We start from the raw sequence: 25,433 nt of genomic DNA on the forward strand, positions 1-25,433 counted from the left end.
CATCAGCCTCCGATGAAACATAACGCGGAGAAAGGGAGGCTGAAAACATCGAGCGCAGGCGATCGAGCTAATCGCGGCTGCCCCTTGAACGCCGCCCTCGAGCCCCGCCGCCGGGTTGCCCCCCTCTGTCCGCTTGATGGTTCGGCCCGCCACTCGCATACGGCGAGCGAGGACGATCCAAACATCGAGGGAGCCAATCAGGGCGCGCCGTGGGCAGGGGCCGTTCTGCGCGTGCGCAGTGCGGTTATGCTAATGTTGTTGATATTCTGGGGCTTGGAGTTGAATGTCTTTTCTCCCCCTGGCTGAAGTGAGAGGCTGAACTTTCTTCCTGCTCCGACCTGGCCCTGCCCCTCGCCAAGGGGAGGGGGGAGAGGACGGGGGAGGGGGCTGAGCCGAGGGGGCGGGTGGGAGGGAGGGCGAGCGGCGCTCGGAGGGATCCTCTGCCCATGAGGGCCTGATGGAAAACACAAAGGACCTGGTGAGTGGAGCGGAGCCACGGGGGGGGGGTGAGACAGCGCCGGGCTGCCGGGGAGCCGGCGTGTGGGCCGGGGGGGCAGCCTGGGCAGAGGGTCGCCTTGGGAGAGTGCACCGCTCCGAGCTCTGCCTGGAGCCTCTCGTGTCCCTGAGAGGAGGCTCCAGCCCGTCCCATGTGGAGGGTGGGAAGGAGGCTGGCACTGGCAGTAACGCTGGTCTGAGCCAGGCTGGGGGGAGCAGCTGTGGCCAAAAGCCTTCTGCTCTTCTCCCTGCCTGCCCACCCCTGAGGCATAGCAGGCAAAGTTCCCTGCCTTGGGGACTTCTGGCTGCCTCTCTGAGCCTGCGGTCCTGTGCACTCTTCCCGAGAGTGAGCCCCCCTGAAGACCGTGGGGCTTACTTCTGAGTAGGCAAGCAGGGGGTGGATGCCCCTTCCGCAGCCCTTTCTGCCTTCTTTGGCTTGCCTCTCCTTCCAGGCGAAGGGAATCCTGGCACTTCCTGCTTTCTTTTGTGAGGGTCTCTTCTGTGGTCCCGTCCCCCCACCTGACTTCAAGTTTTTCTGCCCAAAGAGCAGGTTGCGAGGAGTCCCACACTCCGCTCGGGGTTGCTTTGCCTTGAACAGCATCTGAAGCCCACTGTGCGCTGCTTTGCCAGAGTCCCTGCGGAGAAGTGCTGAAGGACTCGTAGCAAATCAAGAATTGCTGGCAGGCAGTGTGTGTGAGGAAGCAGAAAGTCAGAGTTTGGAGGCTGCAGTGGAAGGATTGAGGTTCGCATGTGTTTGTGTCCAGGTCTCTTCACCCAGAGAAAGGGAAATGTAGCAACTAGTTAAACCGTTTCTGCCCAAATGTACGCGACAGGGACCAAATGCGCACCCCTGTGGGCCGGGCAGAAATGGGTTTAATGCTGCTCCTCTTCCTGTGATTCTTCCTGTCCTTTTCTTCTAATGCTTCTGTAACCAGCTTTGTTGCACGCTGACACTCAGGAGCAGAAAATGAATCATGCAGACTTGACTCGCATCTCCTATATGCCTTGATTCATTAAAAAGTACTTGAATAGTGTCCTTGGTTCACAGGGAAAGCTTTTGAAATTTAATGTGAAAATGACCATACCTAACAAAACTGACAGGATACGTTGTATGCTTGCAACAAGCCAGTTTAGCTCTGTAAGTTATGGAAGATATGCATCCTTTTCTTAATGGGAAAGGGAATCCTTAAAATGCACGGAATATATTCTGTATTTTATTTGCTATTTATGTGCCTTAGTGCTGAATTCAACATAGTTGCGTTGTTTTTTTGTAAATGTAAGTTTTTAATGAAAGTTGCTCAGTTATGAAAATGTTATTGTTTTAGTTACAATTGTGTTTGTTAAGATTTTTAAGTAGTACTTGGGACAATGTGACTTTAGGTGCTGCTGTTCCTGATAGGTAGTCATATTATTCTATTGTATCAAAAAGAGTGTCTTATGGTACCTTAAAGATGAACAATTTAGGGCACAATCCTAACCCCCTATGTCAGTGCTTTCCAGCACTGTGCTTTCCAGCACTGATATAAAGGCAATGCAGCTCTGAGGTAAGGGAACAAACATTCCCTTAATTCGAGGAGGCCTCCATGAGTGACACCCAACTGTAGGATGCAGCACATGTTCCATTGGCACAGCTATGCCAGAGGGTCGCTCTGGGAGACTGCACCCAGCTGAGCTGGAAAGCACTGGCATAAGGGGTTAGGATTGCGCTCTTAGTGTTGCAGAAGCTTGTGGCTGAAGCATATGCTCCAATAAATCTATGGGTCTTTCAGATACCATAAAATACTGTAGATGACTTTGCCTTTTCCTTGCTTTTTACTGTAATTGATCAGCACACATCTGCTTGAAATATTTTCTCAAAATTCAGTCATTCTGATTTAGTTAAATTTCTCCTGACCCTTTAATTTGGCAATTTCTAATTTGCCTAAAACTTTTAACATGGTGGCACTTCTGTCTTGCAGATCTTTGTCAGAAAAAGCTTGCATTTAAAATCTGTCCATTTTGTTTGTTGCTCTCCAAAATCATAATAAAAAGAAGGGCCCAATCCTATCCAACTTCCCAGCGCTGAAGCAACTGCATCGACCGGGCATGCGCTACATCCTACTGTGTGTGGGTAGTCAGGGAGGCTTCCTCAAGGTAAAGGAATATTTGTTCCCTTACCTTTGAGCTGCACTGTGGCTGCATCAGCGCTGGAAAATTGGATAGGATTGAACCTTAAGAGTTCAAGACCAATGTATTGCTGAAGACATTTCCTGTCTCTGATGTTTCTTCTCCACCCAATGCTTTCTGAGGAAATCTGGGATATTTCAGTGAGAGGATCAGTAATGGTACATAGTTACTATCCTGAAATACTTGTCTCCTCCCGAAATAGAGAGCATTATGTATGTTGTTTCTATTGTATTATCAGTGCATGTGAGGCATATCTGGTCAGTGCACTGCATCAACTGAGTATGCACCTTGCAACAGCCCCAGAATCTTTTATAGGGTACATCAGGTGTGCAGGAGCTGCTTGGCAGATGAGTTGGCATAGAAAGAGCTTGCTGAAGGTTTTGAAAACCACTGATCTAATGTATGCCTAAGCCATCTGATTCATGTTTCTCTTCTGTTTTGGTGCACTTTTTGTTCCGTAAACTGTAGTAATTGCATGCTACAATTACATGTGTGTTTTCAGTCTTGCTGTTTAACTCTTCAACCTTCTGAGATGACAAAAGTATTTAGAATGGGGTGTAATTATTACTGTGCATCCTTGTAATCTGTGATGGCTAACTGTGGCATAGTACCCTTGCACAGAGCTGGTATATGACATGAACTGGACAGAAAATGGATGTGAAAAGAAAACTCTGGGGACTCTCTACATGGCATCCCCATTTTGTTAACTATGAGGCTATCTCGATTGGTGTAACACAGTAAACATAACATTTAACAGTAGTCTGTTGTATTGTGGCTGCAAATGTCAAGTAACAAACTGAGATTAATGAATCTCAAATTGCTGCCCCTGCACTGATGCATACTATTTTGTGTATCTTCACAGTTGCACATGCCTATAAAATGGAGTAGTTAATCTGTGATAAGAAAAGACATTTTACATCTCTCTTTCTTTCTTTTTGAAGATTGAGAGCTCTTTGGGATGAGGGCTTGTTTCCCCCTGTGAACCAGAATTAGTAGTTTGCATCTTTCTTTCTCCCCTTATAGTTGTCAGATTTCTCACACTTTCAGTTTTAAGTTAAGGAAACAATTATAGTCCTTGAGATCGCAAGGAATAACATATAATTGTGATACTTAAAAATGCGAGCAATTGCTCTATGTGATTTATTCTAGCAGGGTAGCTATATTAGCACCAAAACTTCACAAGCGCATTGACTGGAATCCCATGATCGGGACTTTCCACATTACCAAGAGCAATTATAAGGATCCCTAATCTGGATTGAATCTTGGTGGGAGGTAGCCTAACCCTTCCCCATGTCATTTTCTGACTGAAACTTCCTCTCCCAGTGCTATCAGTTCCAATTAGCAACATTTGATATATGTTGCCACATGGAACAAAGAGCAACTTCAAGAGAAATAATTCTTAGCAAGAAAATGATGCAGGTTTGACCTCTCCCTCCGTGTCATAATCCCAGGCTAGATTGGAGCCCTTGCTATGTTTTTTGTGAGAGGGAAAAACACAGAATTCCTCACAGAATTCCAGCTCACAAAGTAACATCTAATTTGTCCAAGTGACAAAAACAGCTGTTGTCAGGCACCCAGGCTACCAGTGGTTTCTGCCCTCAAAACTGCTTTAAAATTGCTATGCTCATGTTTAATAGTACACACAGTGAATAAGATTCAAGTCTTCTCATCATAATCCCAATAGTATAAATGGTATACAATGCAAGTTGGTGTCCCTGAATCACATCTTTAGTCTTGCAGTCCTTGTCTTTTCCTTTTTAATGATGTTCAATGGACTTTTAATGGGCATATGCAGTAGAATCCCCATAATTTCAGACATTCCTGAGAATGTAATGTCTGGTGGAACGATGGATGTTGCTCCTTTTACCTCTTGAAGAACCTTTTAAAGGTGGTGATGTGAGTTAGAGTCTGTGGTGCTAGATTTTCCATATTGGAGAGGCTGATAACTATGATTTTCAGAGTATTTTCACTTTTGAAACTGTAGGTGATATTGCACATTTATAGCTCAATCCTATACATTGTATTGAATGGGGCTTTCTCCCAGGAAAGTGTTTATAGCAGCGTTTTTCAAACTGTGGGTTGGGACTTACTAGGTGGGTCGCAAGCCAATTTCAGGTGGGTCCCCATTCATTTCAATATTTTATTTTTAATATATTAGACTTGATGTTATCATGGCATGTGACTGCATATGGGGAAATGTTACAGACCTGTACTTTTAGCAAGCTACTATGTATATTCTTTTAATAATGACAGTAAATGGGACTTACTGCTGGGTAAGTGTGGGTAGGATTACAGTCTAGGATTGTTAAAAATGTTCCAGCTTGATGATGTCACTTCCGGTCATGACATCATTTCTGATGGGTCCTGAAAGATTCTCATTCTAAAAAGTGGGTCCTGGTGCAAAATGTGTGAAAACCACTGGTTTATAGGATTGCATCCTTAATAGTGGCGATTGAAATTTCCATGTGTAGCAACTGTATTCATGCTCTGCCACCTAGAAAGTCTTGCTGGATTATCTGCTATACCTTCTTGGTGGCAATGGTAGCAGTGGAGGTCACTTTCAAAATACAGTGCCCTACAACTACATTCCAGTGATGCTCTTCTATATTTTCTTGATACACCAAGTCATACTATATGGTCAATTCTACTCATTCATTTTTTCTTCAGTTCTGTCACTACGGAAGTGTACATTTCTCCTTTGCAAAAAAAAAAGACAACACCCAATTTTTTTTTTAACTGACTTTTTTGCCCTGAGAACAGAGTCTTAACTGGCACAATGATGTCTTCCCTGGGCATCAGAACCCTGAATCCACTTTTTCCCCTGAATAAATGGAGCATTCAAAGCAGCCTACAACATAGAGAGGCAACAGTATAATGCCAAAGTAGGAACAATGCAATCAACATAAAAACAATAAAGAAGAGTACAATTGAAGATGAAAATGAAATACAATGCTGAAACTCCAAAACAGCTGATTAAGAAGGGAAAGGTTGTTGGGAAAGTCTTCAACCCTTGCTGGAAGGCTAATGGGAGGCAGCAGTTCTTAATCGCACTGGGAAGTTGTCCCGTAACAGAGATTGCTGTGAAGAAGCAGGCCCCCCTGCTGACTTTAAGGCTTTAGTCAGTTGGTATGGGAAAACACAATTCCTGAGCAAGAGGATCATTTGATATGAACTTGCAAATCTTGCTGAGTATGAATCTTGCTTGGAATGGTTGGGGATGGGAGATATTGCTTTACCATGATTCTACTCTGACATCCATGGTTCAGTGGCATTGGGGGTCTTCTGCTCTAGTCTGTGGGAAATGGCCTCTGGGGAGCTGTGAGGATCCATCCTGCCATTAGTATTTACAAGGATCTGTTGCATGAGAGCAAAACTAGATGTTATGTAGATATGAAACTGGAGCCTACATATTTTTAATGCAGATAAATGGGTGCATGTGGTCTTGATGTGGATTGGAACTGCAGTGTGGACTAGCTGAACTTTAACTCATTAAAATTAAACTTTTTAATACTGTGTTCCCAATCTGGATCATCTCGTTTGACCCTGAAATTATGGAGTGTGGTGTCAAATATGAAGATGACAAACTATTTTTGTATAACAGTTTCAGGAGCAGCAATGAGTCTCTTAAGTAGTTGTTTGAATGTAGTTATGAGCTGAATGAATGGTAACAAATTCTGAATCCTATTGAGAGGAAGGTAGATGGTTTGCTATTTGGTAGGAACTCTGAGTTGTCATCTTAGTGGTGCTGTTGTCTTTTGCAATCTTATGCATATCTACTCAAAAGTAAGCCCCACTGAATTCAGTGGGAATTATACCTATATAAATGTGTATGGGATTGCAGTCTTAGTCCATTTTTCCTAACTTGGGGCTCAGTCCTATCCAGCTTTCCTGCACCGATGCAGCCATGCCAAAAGGGCATGTGCTGCATCCTGTGGTGGGGGAGAAGTCATAGAGGCCTCCTCAAGATAAGCGAACATTTGATCCCTTCCTTAAGGGGCTGCATTGCAGCAACATCTGCTCTGGAAAGTTGGATAGAATTGGGTCCTTAAAAACAAATGTAAATGCATGTTTGTCAGTACTGTATATTGAAATATTTCAAGTCTCATTCTTGTGTGCTATTTTGACATGCAAAGCATGCAGCATTATTATTAATGCTGCATTAATACTGCATTAATACTGTATTTATATACCGCTTTTCAACTAGAAGTTCACAAAGCAGTTTACAGAGAAAAATCAAATAACTAAATGGCCCCCTGTCCCAAAAGGGCTCACAATCTAAAAAGATGCAAATGAATACCAGCAGACAGCCACTAGAACAGACAGTACTGGGGTGAGGTGGGCCAGTTACTCTCCCCCTGCTAAAAAAAGGAGCACCCACTGGAAAAAGTGCCTCTTACCCAATTAGCAGGGGGTAATTAGCATGACTTGCACTGTGTAATAGGTGTCTTTAGTTATAGTGTGTAATGCTGTCTAATGCAAGGGCATATAACAGAATTCTAACTCTTATGATGGTTGCATGTTACATTCTGTTTCTGTCAGTTGCCATGGAAGTATTTCTATGGCAAATCACTACCTTTATGGGAACAGTGCACTTCATACATTGAAAATATGTGAAAGAGAAAAATATGGGTCTGATTTTTCTCTAGTTTTAGTGTTAATTGGGAGTAGGTCTTTTTTAGTCAGTAAAGGAAAAGACTTGCTGTTTTTAGAATGAGTTTTAAAATAGCAGCCTAGCAAATTTTTAGCAATAGTTCTAACATGTTACGTGGTAATGACTATCCTGTGAACTCAAATGAGGCCTTTTGGGGGGAAGGTTCTATAAGGTGAAAGGTAGAGGTGAAAGCTGCTTTCTGGTTAACTAAAATTGATACTAGATGTGATCATATGCATCAACAGGTGATGAGCTCAGTCCTGAACTCAGCAAAACCATTGAAGATAATAACTGTGAACACTTGTGATAAGATGGGGTTTTCCTATATTTAAAAGAAATGTTCATTGTAATCTTGTACTTTTGCTGTGTATAGGACCAAAGTTAAACAGACTTCTATATTTGAAATTACATAATAACCCAATATTTAGGGTTGTGTGTAGCTTCATATGTGTTTCAGTTTGTCTTATTTTATATCTGTTTTAGATTTTAGTAATCATTTTAGATTACTAAAATTAGATTTTAGATTTATAACTTTGCACAGCGTAGTGTTTCCTGCATGCAGCCTCGATAGAAACAAATTACTGTAATGTAACTCTTTCAGGCCTTTATATTCAGAGTTTTCAACATTTTATTTCTTTCTTTAGACTGAACATTCTTCACGATCAGAAAGGAAGAGGCGTGATTCATTCGGGATGTATGATGGTTATGACAGCTGCAGTGAGGATACCAGTAGTAGCTCCAGTTCTGATGAGAGTGAAGAAGAAGTTACTCCCTTACCCTCCAGTCTCCCAATTATCAAGAACAATGGACAAGTCTACACATACCCAGATGGCAAGTCTGGCATGGGTGAGTAAAAGATTTGCTGCACAATGCTATGCTTGTCTACTCAGAAATAAACCCTACTGAGTTTAATGAGACTTCCTTCTAGATAAAGTGTGTATAGGGTGCAAAGGATTTTCAGCTCAAGTTTTTGTCAAATAACCCACTTAATTCTTTCCCATTCTTTTTATTGGGATGTTAGATGTTTGTGTCAAAGGCTGATATACATGAAGCTTAGAAATAAAGACAAAGCTGCTTGTTCCTGGTAAACTGCAACAACTGTGTCTAATTGGTTAAATATGCCCAAATTGTTTACTTTGTTTTTACACAGTACACAATTGCATTTGCATGTAGCTTGAGTATAATTCTTGGGTAATTCTTTGAGTCAAAGTTGTAATTCAAGGAGAAAGTTGTAGAACACACACTTGTGTTCTACAGTATTGAGATGGTTCACACTCCTCATTCAAAGAGTCATAAACCAGACCATCTACGACTCCTGCTGAAATTTTCCCAAGCTATAATTCTGATTTTTTTTGTCATGCATGAGTACATGTTCCTCTGTAGAGTAAACCAAGATTGATAATGTGGATGCCATTGACCCAGGTTGAAAATCAGGAGGCAAAATCAAGAGGTATGAAGCAAGTGCTGGAATGAAGGAGCTATTACTCCTTAGACCAGTGGTTTTCAAACTGTCTAGGAGAGTTTGCAGCACTGTAAGTCTTTGCAGGGGCGGGGTGGAGGCAGCGAGGGTGGGGGGAAGGCAGCAACGTGATCCCCAGCTCAGGAGGGCTGCAGGGACTGGGATACACTCACCAGTCCCTGCAGCAGTCTGTTGGGGGTGTGGGGAGCCCTGCTCGAGTGCCTGTAAGTCACTTTCCTTAAGGGGAAAGAGGCCAGGGCCTTCAGGCTGGGGTCCCAATCTGAAAACCACTGCCTTAGACATAAGTAGTAAATTGCTTTGTAAGCAATTAATTGTAAGCAAGCAGTAAATTGCTTTAAGTAAGCCTTGGCTGTCTTTTTGAAATTGAAACAGTTTAAGAAGCTCCTTTTAGAGCTACATTACAGCATGCAGAAACGTTTTTCTAAAAAATTCTTGACGCTAACATTATTTTTATCAAAAGTGTTAACATTTTTATCCAATTATGGTTCACCTCTTTAGGGAGATCTGACTTGAGTACATCAGGGTTCCACCCCACTCAATTTTTTAATTTTAATTTTCTTTGGTGTGCAGGTAGAATTCTGTAGAACTGAAAAAGTACAGAAAAACAAAACCAAAACAGAGGGCTGAAGTACCTTCCTTATGAGGAAAGGCTATAACATTTGAGGTTTTTAGCATGGAAAAAGGGTAATTGTGGTTATGTATGGTAGGGGTAAAGAAGGAAGAGATTTTCTCCCTTACAGTGTTACAGCTAGAGATCATCCAATAAAACAGATTGATGGGAGATTTAGGAAAGCAAAAAGAGGTATTTCTTCACACTGGGTCTAATTAATCTGTGGAATTCATTGCACAAGATTACTCTAAAATCTTGGTTCGGACAAATTTATGGAGGGCAGGTGAATCTGTGGCTGCTGGTCATGATGGTAATGCACTGCCTATTAAGTTGTGGGGCAGTATATCTTTGAATACCAGTTATAGGAAAGAAATACATCTTTCTCTCTTGTTTTTGGGTTTCCCAAAGGTAGCTGATGGGCAGCTGTGGGGAAATGGGGTGCTGGACTAGATGCACTCAGCAGACACATCCTCATCCCTATGCTGCATCATCTTCAGTTGCACTTAATGTGGTTCACCTTCTCTTAAAGAGCAGCTATAACTATTGCTTCCTCCACTTTCTTCGTCTAATCTTTTCAACCACTTTTTTCAAATGGAGGAGCAGGGTAGGAGCAGGTGAGGAGGCAGACTGCAGCATGGGTAGTAGTAGTGGTACATAAAGTGTCACTGAAGATAGCAGGGAAAAGAGAGCAAGGGGGAAGATGCAAAGACTGGAGTGCATTCAGCCATTCCCCTGAAAGCGTTGCTCTAGATTACAATTTACATGACCTGTAAAATGTGCCTCATTTGTGAAAGGCTGTAAATGTATGAGGATGTAAATGGCAGAGGATGAGATGGTTAGATAGTATCACTGAATCAATGAACATGAATTTAGACAAACTCTACAAGTTAGTGGAAGACAGGGGCCTGGCGTGCTGTGGTCCTTGGGGTCACGGACACAACTTAATGACTGAACACGTAAACATATGTGACCTTGTTGAGTTTTAACCAAATTGCTTTGCCCAAGGGTTTTCAAACTGTGCTTCATAATGCCTTAGTTCAGTGTTTTTCAGACTGTGGGTCGGGACCCACTAGGTGGGTCGCAAACCAATTTCAGGTGGGTCTCCATTGATTTCAGTATTTTATTTTTCAATATTTTACAGTTTATGCTTCCCTGGTAGGTGACTGCATCTGGGGAAATGTTACAGACCTGTACTTTTAACAGGCTGTTATGTATATTCTTTTAACAATGATAAACCGGTTTACATGATAAGCGTTTACATGATAAGGTTTAAATGATAAGCGGTTTACAGAGCGGTTTCTCTGTAAACCGCTTTGTGAACTTTCAGTTGAAAAGCGGTATATAAATACTGTTAATAATAATAATAATAATTAATAGTAAATGGGACTTATTCCTGGTTAAGTGTGGGTAGGATTGCAGCCTAGAATTGTTAAAAAGTTCCTGCTCCATGATTTCACTTCCAGTCATGACATCATTTGCGGTGGGTCCTGACAGATTCTCATTCTAAAAAGTGGATCCCAGTGCTAAATGTGTGAGAACCACTGCCTTAGGGCATTGCCGCACACTGACAGGGTGTTCCTGGTGGCCCCTCCTACCTGTTCCCCCAGGTGCTACCATCTTGGATCTGATGAGATTTCCCAAGATCCAAGATGACAGCGTCCAGCAGAGCTGGGAAGAAGAGGCTGAGGTGATGTCACGACCCAGGTAAGTTTGGGGACCACTGACTTTGCCACAATATGGTCCAAATGGAGCTGCCTTTTATAGAAATTGCATAGAAAAACTACTGCAAGAGTGTCTCCATAACAATAAATGTGACAATTTTTACATTGTGGTTTTTCACTTTCTGTGTGTTTTTCTTCTCAGCTACCTGCGAAATGTGTGGGATGGTTGGTGTCAGAGATGCCTTTTACTCTAAAACCAAACGTTTCTGCAGTGTTTCCTGCTCAAGAAGTTACTCATCGAACTCGAAGAAGGCCAGCATTCTGGCCAGACTTCAGGTAACGGTACAGTCACAATTTTATTATCTTCTTTAGAATAGAGATAAACTTTAATACCATTTGTTCAAGCTCATATTAATGCATGCTTCAAAGCATGCTTTAATGCATGTTATATGTATATAACACTTTCTGTGAACATAATAGCCCTGTTAGGTCAGACCAAATGACCTCCTAGTCCAGCATTTAGTTTCCTAGGCAGCCCCAAGCAGGGCATGAAGGTAGCTACTCTTCTATGGTTGCCTCTAGCATCTACATTCAGTGGTGTACTGAATAGAATACTGTCTCTGAAGATGGTCATTTGGTTGCTCTGGCTAACTGCTGTTGTAGATCTTTCTTCCATGGATTTGTCTAATCCCTTTGTTTTTGTGGCCATCTAACAGTGCAATTTTACTTGTGACTATTTAGAAATAAGGCCCTAAGTGAAACTTTCTCCTAGATAAGCATGTGTATTCCATTTAATTAGAGATTCTTTCTCTTATGAACGGGTGACATTAGCATTATGCGAGGGGAAGAAAAATTTAGCTATGTTTTTCCATAATGTTATCATTTTCCACCATTCCCATCTAGTTATTTGTCTTTTTGTTGTCTTAACTAAACCCTCCACCCCAAGGGTGGAGCCATCACTGGCAAGGCATCTTAATGCCTTGTTTATTTTGCTTATTCTTTTTAGCACCTTTTTCAACTCTGATATTTTTTGCGATGGGGCTACTGTAACTGTTAACTGCCTTCCAAATGTGGCCCCACCATGTATTGCTGCAGGATGTGGTGATGGCACCTGGTCTAGATGCCCCTAAAAGGGATTGGAAAGATTTATAGAGGAAAAGTCCATCATGGATTACAAGCCATAATGGGTATATGCAGCCTCCTTGTTTTAGAAATAGGCTATCTCAGCATGCCAGATGCAAGGGTGAGGCAACAGGATCTAGATACCTTGTTGTCTTGTGTGTTCCTTGGGGCATCTAATAGGCCACTGTTAGATAGAGGACTTAGATTGGTCTCATCCAGCAGGGCTCGTCTTATTTATATGAAGGTGTTATTGCTACATTTTTGTTTTCAGTGCCTTTCTTAATTTCATATATGGAATCTGCCTTTTTTCAGTGCTGCTTTGTTAATATTTTAAATGAGTTATCCACCACAGCTCTAAAGTCTTTCCCGGATAGTTGCCATTTCCACATTGAGTAAAAATATTTTATTACTCTGAACATTTTATATTGATAACTTCAGTGAATGACATAAATAACAATCAAATTTGTCATGCAACCTCATCTCCCACATTTTTATGGGGAAGTCCCATTAAATTCACAGCCCTGCTTTTAAGTATGTTAGGATTGCAGCTTTAGGACTCAATCCTATCCAAAGTTCCAGTGCTGATGCAGCTGTGCCAAGGAGAAGTGTGTCTCATCCTGCAGTGGGGGACAGTCAGTTAGGCCTCCTCAAGGTGAGGGAACTTATGTTCCCTTGCTATGGCACTACATTGTGGCTGCACTAGTGCTGGAAAGTTGGTTAGGATTGGGCCCTTAGCCTCTTGGCTTACTGAGGAGTTAAAATTAAGTTACTGAATTAAATCAAATCTTGAAATATGCTTATTTATTCCTCAGTTATTTATCCATATCCTAGTGCAGTCCTTTGCATGTTTGCTTCCAAGTAAGCATGCACAAAATTGCAGCTCAATCTTTCTCTACTAGTATTGGTAGCCCTATTGCTGTGTTAGTAAACATAGCAGTATTTGTTAAAATCTTTAAACACAAGAACTGAATACAGGAGAGTAATCACTTGCATATCTTTGCTCTATTGAAAAGTGAATATCAAGCTTGCTTAGTAGGCCAAATATCTCCTATTGCTTTTGGGTAAAGCAAGTGGGAATAGCCTTGCTGAAATCCTCCTGTGCATGTAGCTTGCTCGTGACTTTTTATGTAGAAAGAATTTTGTAGTGTGATGTGCTGCATTGGAGCAATGAATGTACAATTTGACTCTCATAGGCCAGTTGTACCTGCAATGTTAAATGTCCCTCTGTGAGTGCAGAATACTAATGCTTTTCATTTGAGAGAACTTGCTGAGCTTGAAAAATCATGACTAATTCCATTCCATTGCTCTCTCTTGAACTCAATTTAGAGTTTTCAGTAATGGGTATTGGTGCTTTTCTAATGCGTAGACTATCCTATGTATTAAAAATTTCAGAAAAATGGGTTTTTATATTTGCATGAGATTTCCCATTTTTAATAGCATCCTATGCTTGATATTGCAAAGAAATGCAAAGGACAAAATACCAGAGTCTGTCCCTTTGGTAACGAACTATAATCCACAAAAGCTCATGCAGTAGAAATTAATTTTGAAGGTTCTACAAGACTCTGTTTTTTTCTATTCTAGAAGATGCTGCACCTTATTTTTGACCCACTTCCATTTGTTTAGTTTTTTAAACAAACTAAATTATTCACCATTGTCATGTTTTGTAATGGAATCCCACTGATTAGTTGTGTAGCTTGTGGGAAATATCCTATAACTTTTCTGTATGATCTAGTTTGTGGCACTGTACACCTACTAACTTGTTCGCAATAGACTTGTGTCTATCACTCAAATGAATGGTCTCAGAGTAGCTGGCTAGAATGACTGAGCAACAGTCTGATAGAGGCAAATGGTTTTACCCAAGAACTTAGGTCACCAGTTAATTATCCTTTGTGAATGTAAGACTTTGTTTTCCGATAATATTTTATTGGAAGACTTCCTTTGTGAGGTGGGTTTGTTTAAAGAAGAAAAGTATTTATTTCTTAGTTGCTTATATGACTGAACAGTGTGTCACTATTTTATGCAGTGAGTAGCTGAAGTTACTCTTGTAAAATTTATTTTGTGGTTTTGGAAAGGACCTTATTTAGCTCATTTTGTTTTAGGGAAAACCTCCAACTAAGAAGGCTAAAGTGCTACAGAAACAACCATTAGTTGCTAAATTAGCTGCATATGCTCAATACCAAGCGACGGTACAGAACCAGTCGAAGACTAAAACAGGTAACGTGAGCATCAAGAGTCTTTAAAGAACCATAGTGGTGGTAACCTTCAGTATTTTAACTGGGATACATTTCAGATGAACTGTTATATATAAAATTTCAACTGTTTAATGGGTTAAGAGGGAGATTTTTCTGAATAAACAAAAGCATAAGCCACCTCTGTCACTGTGACATCCCACAACTCCCAATTGCCCCATTTGGACCACTCACAGCCATGTTTGGCTGTCACCCTTCTTTGACATGCTGAGGGGTGAGATCATCACTTGGCTACATGGAGTGGAGGGAATTCCAAGAGAATTCTGGCTGGCCACCTGCACTGGTAGGGGGAGGAACAGGGAAAAGTGAGAAGAGGGCCAACAGTGGAAAAGCAGAGATGGAGAGGCAAAGGAGAAAAGAAAAAGAACCAGAAGAAAATGGAGAAGCACAAGAGACAGAGAGAAACAAGAGCAGAGAAACCAGACACAAGGAAGGACACAAGGAAGATTCAGATTATGGAGGAAGCTGGGGAAGAGGGGAACTGTCAGAGGAAGGAAAAAAGTGAACCCTCAATCATGCCAAAGTCTCCTGCTTCCTCAGATAACTCCATCCTTTCTCCTTGTCCCTTTTGCTTGGAACTGCTTCCCTGAATGCATATGAGATACTTCTTAGCACACTTACTTTAAACTGTTTCTTAAACTCACTTTTTTCCCTAAAGCCTTTGACATGCCTTAGTCCCCATTTCCTACTGAAACTAAGTTTTAAGTGCGTGTAACTGCAACAATTCCAAATGCTTCCTCTATTTACTGCCACCCCCTTCCTTCTCTCTGTTTTCACCCTTGTGTCAATATGTAGATTAAAAGCCACTTGAGGCAGAGACCTATCTTTTCACATTGTGTAAAGTGCCATATATCATATGGTGCTATTTAAATAATAATAAAGATAATGACATTTGGAATAACCCAGCTGAGCTGGGACATTGGGTGGGGTGATCCTTGATAAAATGCAAAGGAAAAACAATTCTGAGAGATTTGGCTTGTAGGCTTTGCTTGCACATGGTTAGCTATAATAAGGCCTGGAAAGACATTCCCTAGTTTGGTTTTGGGGGAGAGGAGGCAATTACTTCACGTTACTGTGCCTATTTATTTCGCTCTAGCAATTGCCCTAGGTGCACCGATTGCATCACTGCAATGGTATCAAGCACTGCCTGCTTCTGGCCCATATTAATTTTAAACTTCGTTCTTTAATTTAGATAGGTTAATCTGCTGGAAAATCTTCTGAATATGGTGGATCATGTCCCGACCCCTTTGAAATTTTTCTCCAATCCTGCCTTTCTATGATTTTTCCTATGAAGATAGAAGTCACGCTTCTGAAATTTTATATATATTACCAATTAGTTGTGCATCTTGCTAAATGGAATAACTCTATTTCTAGCATCTGTACCATTGGAAGGTTTCAGCTGGGGCACCTACATCAATAGCAATAGTTTCGCTGCGGCTCCTGTTAACTGTTTTAAACATGTGAGTACACTTATTTGTCTTTTTATGTACTATTGCACTGTTTAATATACTTTTGAAACCGAGAACTATAGTTTCTGTTGCTTTTTTAGAAAATATAACTTTTTCCCACTTGGAAGTTCTTAAGTTTAGGAACTCTTAAATATTTTCCTCTTACAAACAACCAAAGACTGCAATCCTGGAGTTTCTCCTCACAAAGATGCATCCTGTATTCCATTTAAGAAGTAGCTGTCTGAGCTGCTATGACTATTAAGCACATTTTGAATGTGATTCATGCATGCATGTAACTTCTTCCAAATCTGGTCAGAGTATGTTGCTGGTTTAAAATTCTGTGGTCCAATAGCCCAGTTTGGTTGAAATCTGGTTTGTCTCTTGGATCCTGTCTGACTTGGGTTGGGAATCTGGCTCAGTACCTTGTTTACTTGAGATTTAAGCTGTGGGCAAACTGCTTCTGTAGGTAGTGAGCTTTGCATTATTTCTCCTTGGAAGCAGGTGGAGTTCAGAACAAGCATGTTTTTCAGGTTGATCTTGCAAGAAGGAACATGTTTTAAACCTGTTCTGTCATTAGTAAGCTGCGTTGTATGCTAAGCTACATATTGAAGTGGAATTAATTCCTTGTCCTTTACAGAGGTCAAGAATAAAATTGCTTTAATAGAAAACTGGCTGATATAGCCACAACAGTATACTTTAGGAATGAATACAAGTGATGTTTCTAAGACTCCTCCTCTGAAATCCCACCTGGAAAAGAGTTCAGTAATCATGTTTGGCTGCATGAAGTAAGCAAGACAGTCAAGGGCATTAGTCAGGGTGGTGAATGTAACTTTGCTCTGTTTCTGAATGATATAACATTTACAGACTTCACCTTACCCTTCCTCTCATAGTCCCATCCCTTCATCACTCTAGCTGCTAGATCGGAAGGAGAAGCAAGCATAACAGCTAACAGTGAGAAGAGAAAGGTGGAGAATAAAATGGAGCAGAAAATTTCCAGTCACAATGCTGAAGCTTTTTTGTCTTGTAGTGGGTTGCTGTTGCCACCTGCTTATTTATTTTTTCCTTAGTTCCTGCTCACTGTCCTTGTAACATGCATTCTCAGAAGGCATGCTGAAAAACAGACCACAGTCAGCAAGAAGGGATGTGGCTATATAGCAAAGGGACAAATGGTTTGTCTGAGCCCACAGAGAAGCTTTTCTATTACAAGAGGAGCCAGAGCAGCCACCTTGCTTAGTGGCATGTGTGATTGTGTGGCCAATTTCTTGACTAACTGGTTAGCTTTGATTCCCAATGTATTAAAAAGTGTTGAAGGGTTTAATAAACCTCAGATTATCACAAAGGCTGCAGTCCTGTTCATGCTTGCTTTAGGAAAAAGCCCCATTAATCATAGTGGGACTTACTTCTGAGTAAACATGCCTAGGGTTGAACTGTAAGACTTATCTGTTTCTCATTATCTCCTAAGACTTTTGCCTTGGCATACATTCAAAACTCTATCCATAGGAATAGTGTGGTTTGGACTCTATCCAGTGGATAATGATGCAGAAATTGGAAACTTCAGAAAGGCGAAAGTGTAGCAGATATGTGTTTTACTTTGGAATCCCATGCCTTCCAGTACTAACGTGAGAAAAGCGTGTCTAAGGCTGTAGCACAGTGACTTGTAAAAGAGCACCTAAATGTATTAATACCTTCAGACAGTAGTACAGAGAGGCACTCATGCACCATCCATAAGCACGTTTGGATTTCTCTTAATCCTTGAAGCCTACATTAATGTCCTAAATTAATATTTTCCTAGTTCTTTTCTATTCATATGTTAATATATGAAACTGCCTTATACGGAGTTAGGTAGATAGATATTTATTGTTACGTTCAAAGACTAGCAAAAACAAGCACACAATACCACCCTACAACAGGCAGAATTTAAAATTTCAACATTAAAATGCAATACAATAGCCATCATAGTATTATGAACAAATTAGAAGGAGAAGTAATTAAAATTTCCTCTCATTATTAATAATACCTATCCGGGTTTTGTAAGAAGCAGCCAAAAAACTTGCAGTTGGTCTTAAAAGCTGAGAATTAGCATCTGAAATAAGTTTCTTGGCCATTTCTGTTTGTGACAAGCCCACGAATTTTCTGCACAGGGGAATAATAAACTTATCTCGGATCCCCTGATAAAATGGGCAACAGAACATGACATGTTCAAGTGTCTCAACCTCCCCTGAACCACAGGGACACAGTCTTTCGGAGATGGGGATCTTTCTGAAACAGCCCTCAACAAATGCCGAAGGAGGAGCTCTCCACCTAGCTAGGAAGAAAGCTCTCCTCTGCCCAGGAAGCTCTAATAGTGAAACATGAGTGGCCGGGGCTGCTATATATCTTGTGTCGTCAGAGGCAAGAAAATCTGGAGATCTGCTGACACCTTCTTGTCGTTCGATGTCCCTCAGTCTCTGTTTTATAATCACTCTTGCCTGAATCAAATCCATTGCCAGAACAATCTCTGGTGAAAACCCCAAGTGTCTCAGCTTCGTGTCTCAGCTACAGAGTTGATTATTGGTCCATCTAGCTTGGTATTGTCTACATTTACTGGCAACAGGTCTCCAAAGCTTCAGTCAGGATTTTTTCACAGCCCTATCTGAGGATACCTGAATTGAACATGGGACCTTTTGCATTTAAACCATGTGCAGGTGGGACCTCAGTGTCTACAGGGGTTCTGTTTGGAACCCCCACGGATATCAGGGTCCACATTTAAAGTGCTATACGAAAAAGGGCCAAAATTATGTTTCCTGACTTAGTGCAACCAAACTATGCCATTTACTAGGCTCCAGAGCTATTTTAGGATGAAAGACCCACTTCCAGATTGCGCTGAGATTCTTGCTCCTCCCAGCTTTGCCCTAGAATGCATTGGGGCATGACTGGGAGGAGCAAGGAACCTCCATGCTATCCGGAAGTGGATCTTTCAGCCCTAAAAACAGCTCTGGGGCTTGGGAAACAGCACAGTTTGGCCATGCTAAGATAGGAAACCTGATTTTGGCCCTTTTTTGTTTGTAAAGTACTTTAAATGTGGGCTGCAGTTGTTCAGTGGCATCCATGGTGAGTCAAAACCATGGGTGCTAGATCCATAAATACCCCGGGTCTACTGCAGTTACTACTGAAATATAACCTCTCCCCAGCAGTTTGGTCCAGTGTAGATGGATGGCTGTGGGTCTTAAAACACATTCTCTTAAAAATATTCACTGTTCTATATGAGGGGAAAACATATTCTCTTTCCATTGACACCAACTGTTCTTCAGATGTCCCTTGGCGAGTTATCTCATGTGATATGTTAATATTTATTTATTTATTTAAAGCCTTTGTGCCCTGCTCTTCAACTGATAAGATTCCAGATGTCTTGCATAAAATTAGATAATGGAAAATTACAACAGGTAGAATTCAGATCCTTCACAAACAATTTTAGCAGAGAAGCATTTTTGTTTGAATCCACTTATCGAAACTATTATATCAAAGTACACGAGATATTTTGGGGACATTTAATGAGACTATATGACTCAGCTAAGTAATGCAGATGAACTGTTCATTTGGAAACTAATTTTAAGATATTTCCTCAATTAAGATCTGCACAAAGATCACAATTATGCAGCCTATACTGAACTATCGGCAACAGTTATTACATTTCTTTTTTTAAATCTATTGATTGTCCTATCAGCTGGTCATAATACCAGAACCAGGGGACATCCACTAAAATTGAGTGTTGGGCGGGTTAGGACAGACAAAAGAAAATATTTCTTTACTCAGCGAGTGGTCGGTCTGTGGCACTCCTTGCCACAGGATGTGGTGCTGGCGTCTAGCCTAGACGCCTTTAAAAGGGGATTGGACGAGTTTCTGGAGGAAAAATCCATTATGGGGTACAAGCCATGATGTGTATGCGCAACCTCCTGATTTTAGGAATGGGTTAAGTCAGAATGCCAGATGTAGGGGAGAGCACCAGGATGAGGTCTCTTGTTATCTGGTGTGCTCCCTGGGGCATTTGGTGGGCCGCTGTGAGATACAGGAAGCTGGACTAGATGGGCCTATGGCCTGATCCAGTGGGGCTGTTCTTATGTTCTTATGTTCTTATGTCATGCCTTTAGCCTCAGGCATGGAGTCTAGGTCTATCTGTCCATGTCTTTGAAAATATAGACTCACATGTCCATTGGAATTATGGTAAATTTACAGGACTGCCTCTAGCAACTACATGTTATACTTAATGTCAAAGAGGAATAAATATATTTTTGGGTTTTTTTCCTTTCTGTGGCCTGTATAATGAGATGTGAGTTACTCATGTTGCCTTTCATGGGTGAGGAACATGTTCTTCAGGTTTTCTTTGATTGATGAACAAAATATGGTGTCCTTCTCATAGAAACCAGATATTCCGTAAAGGGTTTCACATGAACCTTTTATTGCTGACCTAACATTGCTAGCAAAATCTCCGATACCTGAATCTGGCATTCTCCCCCCAACTAGATATAACTTGTCTTACTACTTCTAAAGAACCACACAAACTTAAATAAGTAATATTTCTAAAAGCTTTCTTTGTCAAATATATTAGCCTGCTGTCCCTTCCAGAATGTTTTGCTGCACAGGCTTTCTTGCTAATTTTTCCAATTTCCGGAAAAATTGAACTGTTAGTATAGATAGGATACAGTCCATCAAATGGGAAATGCATCAGATCAGGACCTCTGAAGAATCAGCAACAACTTGATCACTTTTTGCTTAAAACATTTATTGGTAGTACAGTTAGGAAACCAGAGGTTTGCTACCATTAGCTTCTGAGATATGTCACAAATCCGATAGTTGGTGGTCATAACTGAATTTATCAAGAATCACTGTACTAAACTGGTTTTAATGTTGAAGTTGCTTATAAAGCAAATAGGATTACATAAGAGATATTCTCAGCTTTTTGCATTAGGTGGCACTGATGGGACATTATCAGTTTCCTAGCCCCTTTTTGTTCTCTCTAATGCAAATATTCTTCACACGCACTCATTTGAATTGAGCTCTGCATAAGCAATAGGCTTTTTCTCTGACTCCAATAAGTAGGTTCTCCTAATCACCTGTTGTGATCTTCAGGTTTGTAAAAAAGCACCTCACTTAGATGACCCCAAGGGATCAAGGGACTGAGAGGAGGGCTTGCTCTTGGAAAAGGAACAGTAAAAATACTGCTGTACATACCCACATAAAGAGAACGCCAAATCATGACTGCTGCATAGGCAAAGGTTAACCACATATCACTATTGAGAACATTATTTATCTTCTTGGCTCTCTGAGTCACAATTTTGCATAGAAGTTATATTTATATGACACTACTGAAGTTCCAGGGACTTTCAGAAATTTTTCAATCAGGTATTTTTTTAGCATGTGGAGAGAGCTGGGAGTAATACTTAGCTGTCCCAGGCAGATAGCTATAGGGGTCAGCCTTTTTTGGGTTGGTAAGCCCACTTATTTGAATATGGACCTCACCCATCAAGACCTTCCTGATTGCAACTTACCTTGCAGGGAAGGCGGCTGTCCCTCACAGATAATTCGTGTGCGCTGGATCAAAGTGGTGCCCAGGCAGACCTTCCTTTATTGGGAAGTAGCCCGAGGTGGATGTCTTCGTCATGAGTCTGAAAGGTAAACTTGTTCTTATCTGTATGCTTATGGTTCTGCTAGTGTACATAACGTGCAAGAGAAGACAGTATACTGAATATACGGTATACCATCATTTCAAGGCCACAAGATCCATACCCATTATGGCTTTCTTTTTCAAAAGTGAGAGCCATATGGATTGGTGTAGGAGGAACTAGTAGAACCGCTATCTTCACAGACAAGGACAAGTTTAACTTTCTGCTATGCCTCTATACCAATCCACGTCCTTGAAATCTGTTGTGTGAAGGTTTGGTATCAATTGAATATAGGCAAAAATGACAATTCAGGAACCTGTGAGCCAGCTATGTTAGAAGCCACTTACTCTGGCTCTCCGAAACTCACAGAAACAACTTCCAATTCAACACGATGCTCAAAGTAACATAAAGTGCATGATGATATTAGTCTGGTTCACATGTTGGAAACAGAACTGCATGAACTTGGCACTAAATTGTTTTCTCATGTCTAAAATGCTCTTGGTGAAAAATTATACAGTTTATTTAAAATATTTATGTATTGTTCTTCAACAAGAAGTTTACCAAGTACGAGCACAGCAAAAGGAATAGGATGGTTCCCTGACTCAAAGGGGCTCACAAACAAATGAAATGCACTAGGGAGACTCAAGCAAGCCACCACCAGAAAAAAATGGGGGAATAGGGACAGATGCTCTTCCTCTACTAAATGCAAGAGAAAAATGTAGGTCCTATTTGGAAGCCTCCAAATAAAACTGCATTAGAAGCCAAGGGTTTTTAAATCGAAGGATTTTTTAATCTAACTGTTGAAATATAAAGAATTTTATATTCTTTTTTTTAAAAAGTTAATTCAGTCGAGGTTTTTCTGAAACCAGGTAAATGGGAGGGAGTGTTACATTATTTTAGAGCGCATATGCATCAGACCATAAGGAGGCAAGGGAGAATCTCCACTATGTGGCACATATTTCACAGTTGCATAGTAGCTTTCTCCTCTCTTGGTCAGGCACTATAGTCATAAGCCAATAGTGTGAGAATTGTACTGCTAGAGATCTTTCTTCTTCCCCTAGGGCAGTGGTTTTCAAACGGGTGTCACGATGCCTCAGCCTGAAGGCCCTGGCCTCTGCTCCCTTAAGGGGCAGGGGAAGTGAGGAGGCAGGGGGGAGGCAGCGACGCAATGGGGCTACAGGGACTGGGATGCACTCACCAGTCCCTGTAGCAATTGTCCTGGGGTGCAGGGAGCCCTGTGTAAGCATCTGCAGGACTCCCCAGCCCGTCAGAAGTGAAAGAGGCGCGATTGAGCTCCACTTCCGGTTTTGTGGAAGTGGAGCGCAATCGCTCCACTTTCACTTTTAGGAGGCTGGGGTGCCCTGCAGATGTTCACGCAGGGCTCCCCGCACCCAGGATGGCTGCTGCAGGGTTTGGTGAGTTTAGTGACGCAATCCTGGGGATCGCATCACTGCCGTTCCCCCTGCCCCTACCAAGACTTACTGCAGTTCAAACTCTTCCCAACGGTTTGAAAACTGCTGCCCTAACGGATCCCTGCGCTGGTCCTCAGTCATAGACAAGTGACAATTCATTGTAGTTTTTCTGCAGCTTTTTTTTTGTAAATAAGAACTGAAAGTAACTCTTACACACGAATTTCCTCACATTGGTAATTGTTAGCAAAGTGAACTAGTACCAACTACTTTCTTTATGCAACAGTTTAAGGATGGATTTGATTCTAAACAGTGTTTTTGGCAGAACTTTACTAAGTTTTAACCATGAGATTGCAAAGGGGGGAAATTAACTGTTTCGCTGGCCATGGAGAAGGGTAGGGGTTCACTGTCATCAACAAAGGTAAGCTACAAATGATCAAATCTATAAGCAGTAACCATTCTGTCTGGGAGGAACAGCCTGTATGTGTGGGAGAAGATATACATTTTTAAAAGCCAAATAAAATGTACAAAGTGATAATTATTTTTCTGCCTTGTGTTGCAGGCACCCATGGGGACTTGCTGGGGTGACATCTCAGAGGGTGTGCGGGTAGAAGTCCCTAACACAGACTGCAGCCTACCTACCAAAGTCTTCTGGATTGCTGGAATTGTGAAATTAGCAGGTTACTAATTTTGTATAAAACCCTGTGTTTAAAGTGTAACTTCCTGCAATCTGTTGAAGGAATTGAGCAGATCTGTTAAAGTATATATATTTTTATGGCTCAGTTCCCTGTATTGAATTTATTTTAAGAACTTGTATCCTTTCTTTTAAGCCATTTCTGCCCAACATTGCAGGGCTGGGCAAAAATGGGTTAAACCAATAGGCCCCTAGAGTGCCTTACGTGAAATGGGAAATCATTACAAAAGTGAAGGGGATGATGTCTCTCGGATTTTTTCTGCTTGGAAGGTCATGTAACTAATACAAATGGTCTGATTTTTGGGATGCTGTATTGGAACAAGCCCTATTAAGTGAATGGTGCTTTGGCCAACGAAGATCTATGAATCCTTGGCTGCGAGTCATGTCACTGTAGACTTGTAAAGTATATCTCACTGGTATATGTTGTACTGAATAATATAGAAACTGTTATCTGAAACCTCTGTTGCAATTATTCCCATCAACCTCTGAAGAATGTAATCCGGTAAATTTATTGGACCCTTCAATTGGGTGCGCACATGCAAATACTTGCACATCAGTTTGTGAGTTTAGGCTGTTTGAGAAACCCTCATTCCTGATATGATCCAGAATGTGGTGTTACATTGTTACTCATTTCCTAAAACTGTACTTATGTGGAATCTCTTGCATGCTCATAGCAGTCAGTTAAATAGCTTGTTATAAATATCTGTGGAAGGTTACATTAGTATAGTGATAACTCCTGGATCGCTTTCTTCCTCTGTGTCCTGGGCATATTTACCTCAGGATATCAGTCAAGGCACCAAAAAAGGCCAGGAGGTAGTGTATTTAGAAATGGACTATGTGGATGAATTAAGCTGTATCTGGACACTGCCCCTATATGTTGTGTACTCCATATGAAACAAATTTCCTTAACATCTGAAAAGATTAATTTCTGAGCGATATCTTCTATAATCTTTACAATAGGATTTAATGGGTATTATTGTAAGACTTGTCTAAAGTACACATTGACTGCTTCTCCTGCAGCCTTTGACAAGCTAATATAGGTCGTGGCAACTAGAGAGCCTTCCCTGCATCACCTGTTTCCTTCTGAAAGCCATTATAAGTAGAAGTGGTTGACAGTTTCCCCTTTAAGAGTAATGTAAATTAATTTGTGAATGTGTTCTTTCAGGTTATAATGCTTTACTAAGATACGAAGGCTTTGAAAGTGATTCAAGTCTTGACTTCTGGTGTAATGTCTGTGGTCTTGATATTCATCCAGTTGGGTGGTGTGCAACGAGTGGAAAACCTCTAGTGCCACCTCGAAGTACGTAAATATAGCATTAAGAGGTTGACCTTCAGTTATTCATCTCTTGCTCTTTGTATTGTCATGTAATTATATTATTATGTCCTTTTATGGACCTGGCCTGGCAAGATCTGAGGAAGTTCCCCTTTCTCAGGTTAATAAGCAATATATTATTACATGTACAGAGATGTTTGGGTCTCAGTCATGAACAGTTTTGTTAACTCTGAGTAATTGCAGAAGAGAGAATGATCTGGATTATTAACCTGCAGATGGGTATTTTACAACTTCAGATCAAACCAGAGGTGCATGTAAACACATGCTATAGAGATGCACTCTGCAACAGAAACCTCCCTCTAAAATCAGGGTTTTTTTGGTGGGAGGGGGATTCTGCTTAGGAGAGTAAGGAGGCAGAGAGGTTAACTCTTTCTCTTCATTCCACATTTCTACCGAAAGTTCCCCCCTTGCGCTAATGTGGCTCTAAAGTGGCATTCTTCCTCCAGTAGCTGCTACAGTTGGGTGATTTTTTTTTA

General features: G+C 41.2%; 1 protein-coding gene across 2 annotated transcripts in view; it reads left to right on the top strand.

The window, feature by feature from the left end:
* The first annotated feature begins 428 nt into the window (after positions 1 to 428).
* Positions 429 to 25,433, top strand: part of MBTD1 (mbt domain containing 1) — a 57,422-nt gene continuing 32,417 nt past the window's right edge. The window contains exons 1-7 of one of the 2 annotated variants that reach the window (XM_066616964.1): positions 429 to 478; positions 7,957 to 8,158; positions 11,266 to 11,405; positions 14,285 to 14,399; positions 15,809 to 15,894; positions 23,493 to 23,610; positions 24,790 to 24,924. In XM_066616964.1, coding sequence (XP_066473061.1) covers positions 458 to 478; positions 7,957 to 8,158; positions 11,266 to 11,405; positions 14,285 to 14,399; positions 15,809 to 15,894; positions 23,493 to 23,610; positions 24,790 to 24,924 — 817 coding nt within the window. In that variant the 5' untranslated portion in view covers positions 429 to 457. The remainder of the gene's footprint in view (positions 479 to 7,956; positions 8,159 to 11,265; positions 11,406 to 14,284; positions 14,400 to 15,808; positions 15,895 to 23,492; positions 23,611 to 24,789; positions 24,925 to 25,433) is intronic. The other variant, XM_066616965.1, reaches the window with a different exon arrangement.

This window comes from Tiliqua scincoides, chromosome 2 (assembly GCF_035046505.1).
Source record: "Tiliqua scincoides isolate rTilSci1 chromosome 2, rTilSci1.hap2, whole genome shotgun sequence".
Classification (NCBI taxonomy): domain Eukaryota; kingdom Metazoa; phylum Chordata; class Lepidosauria; order Squamata; family Scincidae; genus Tiliqua; species Tiliqua scincoides.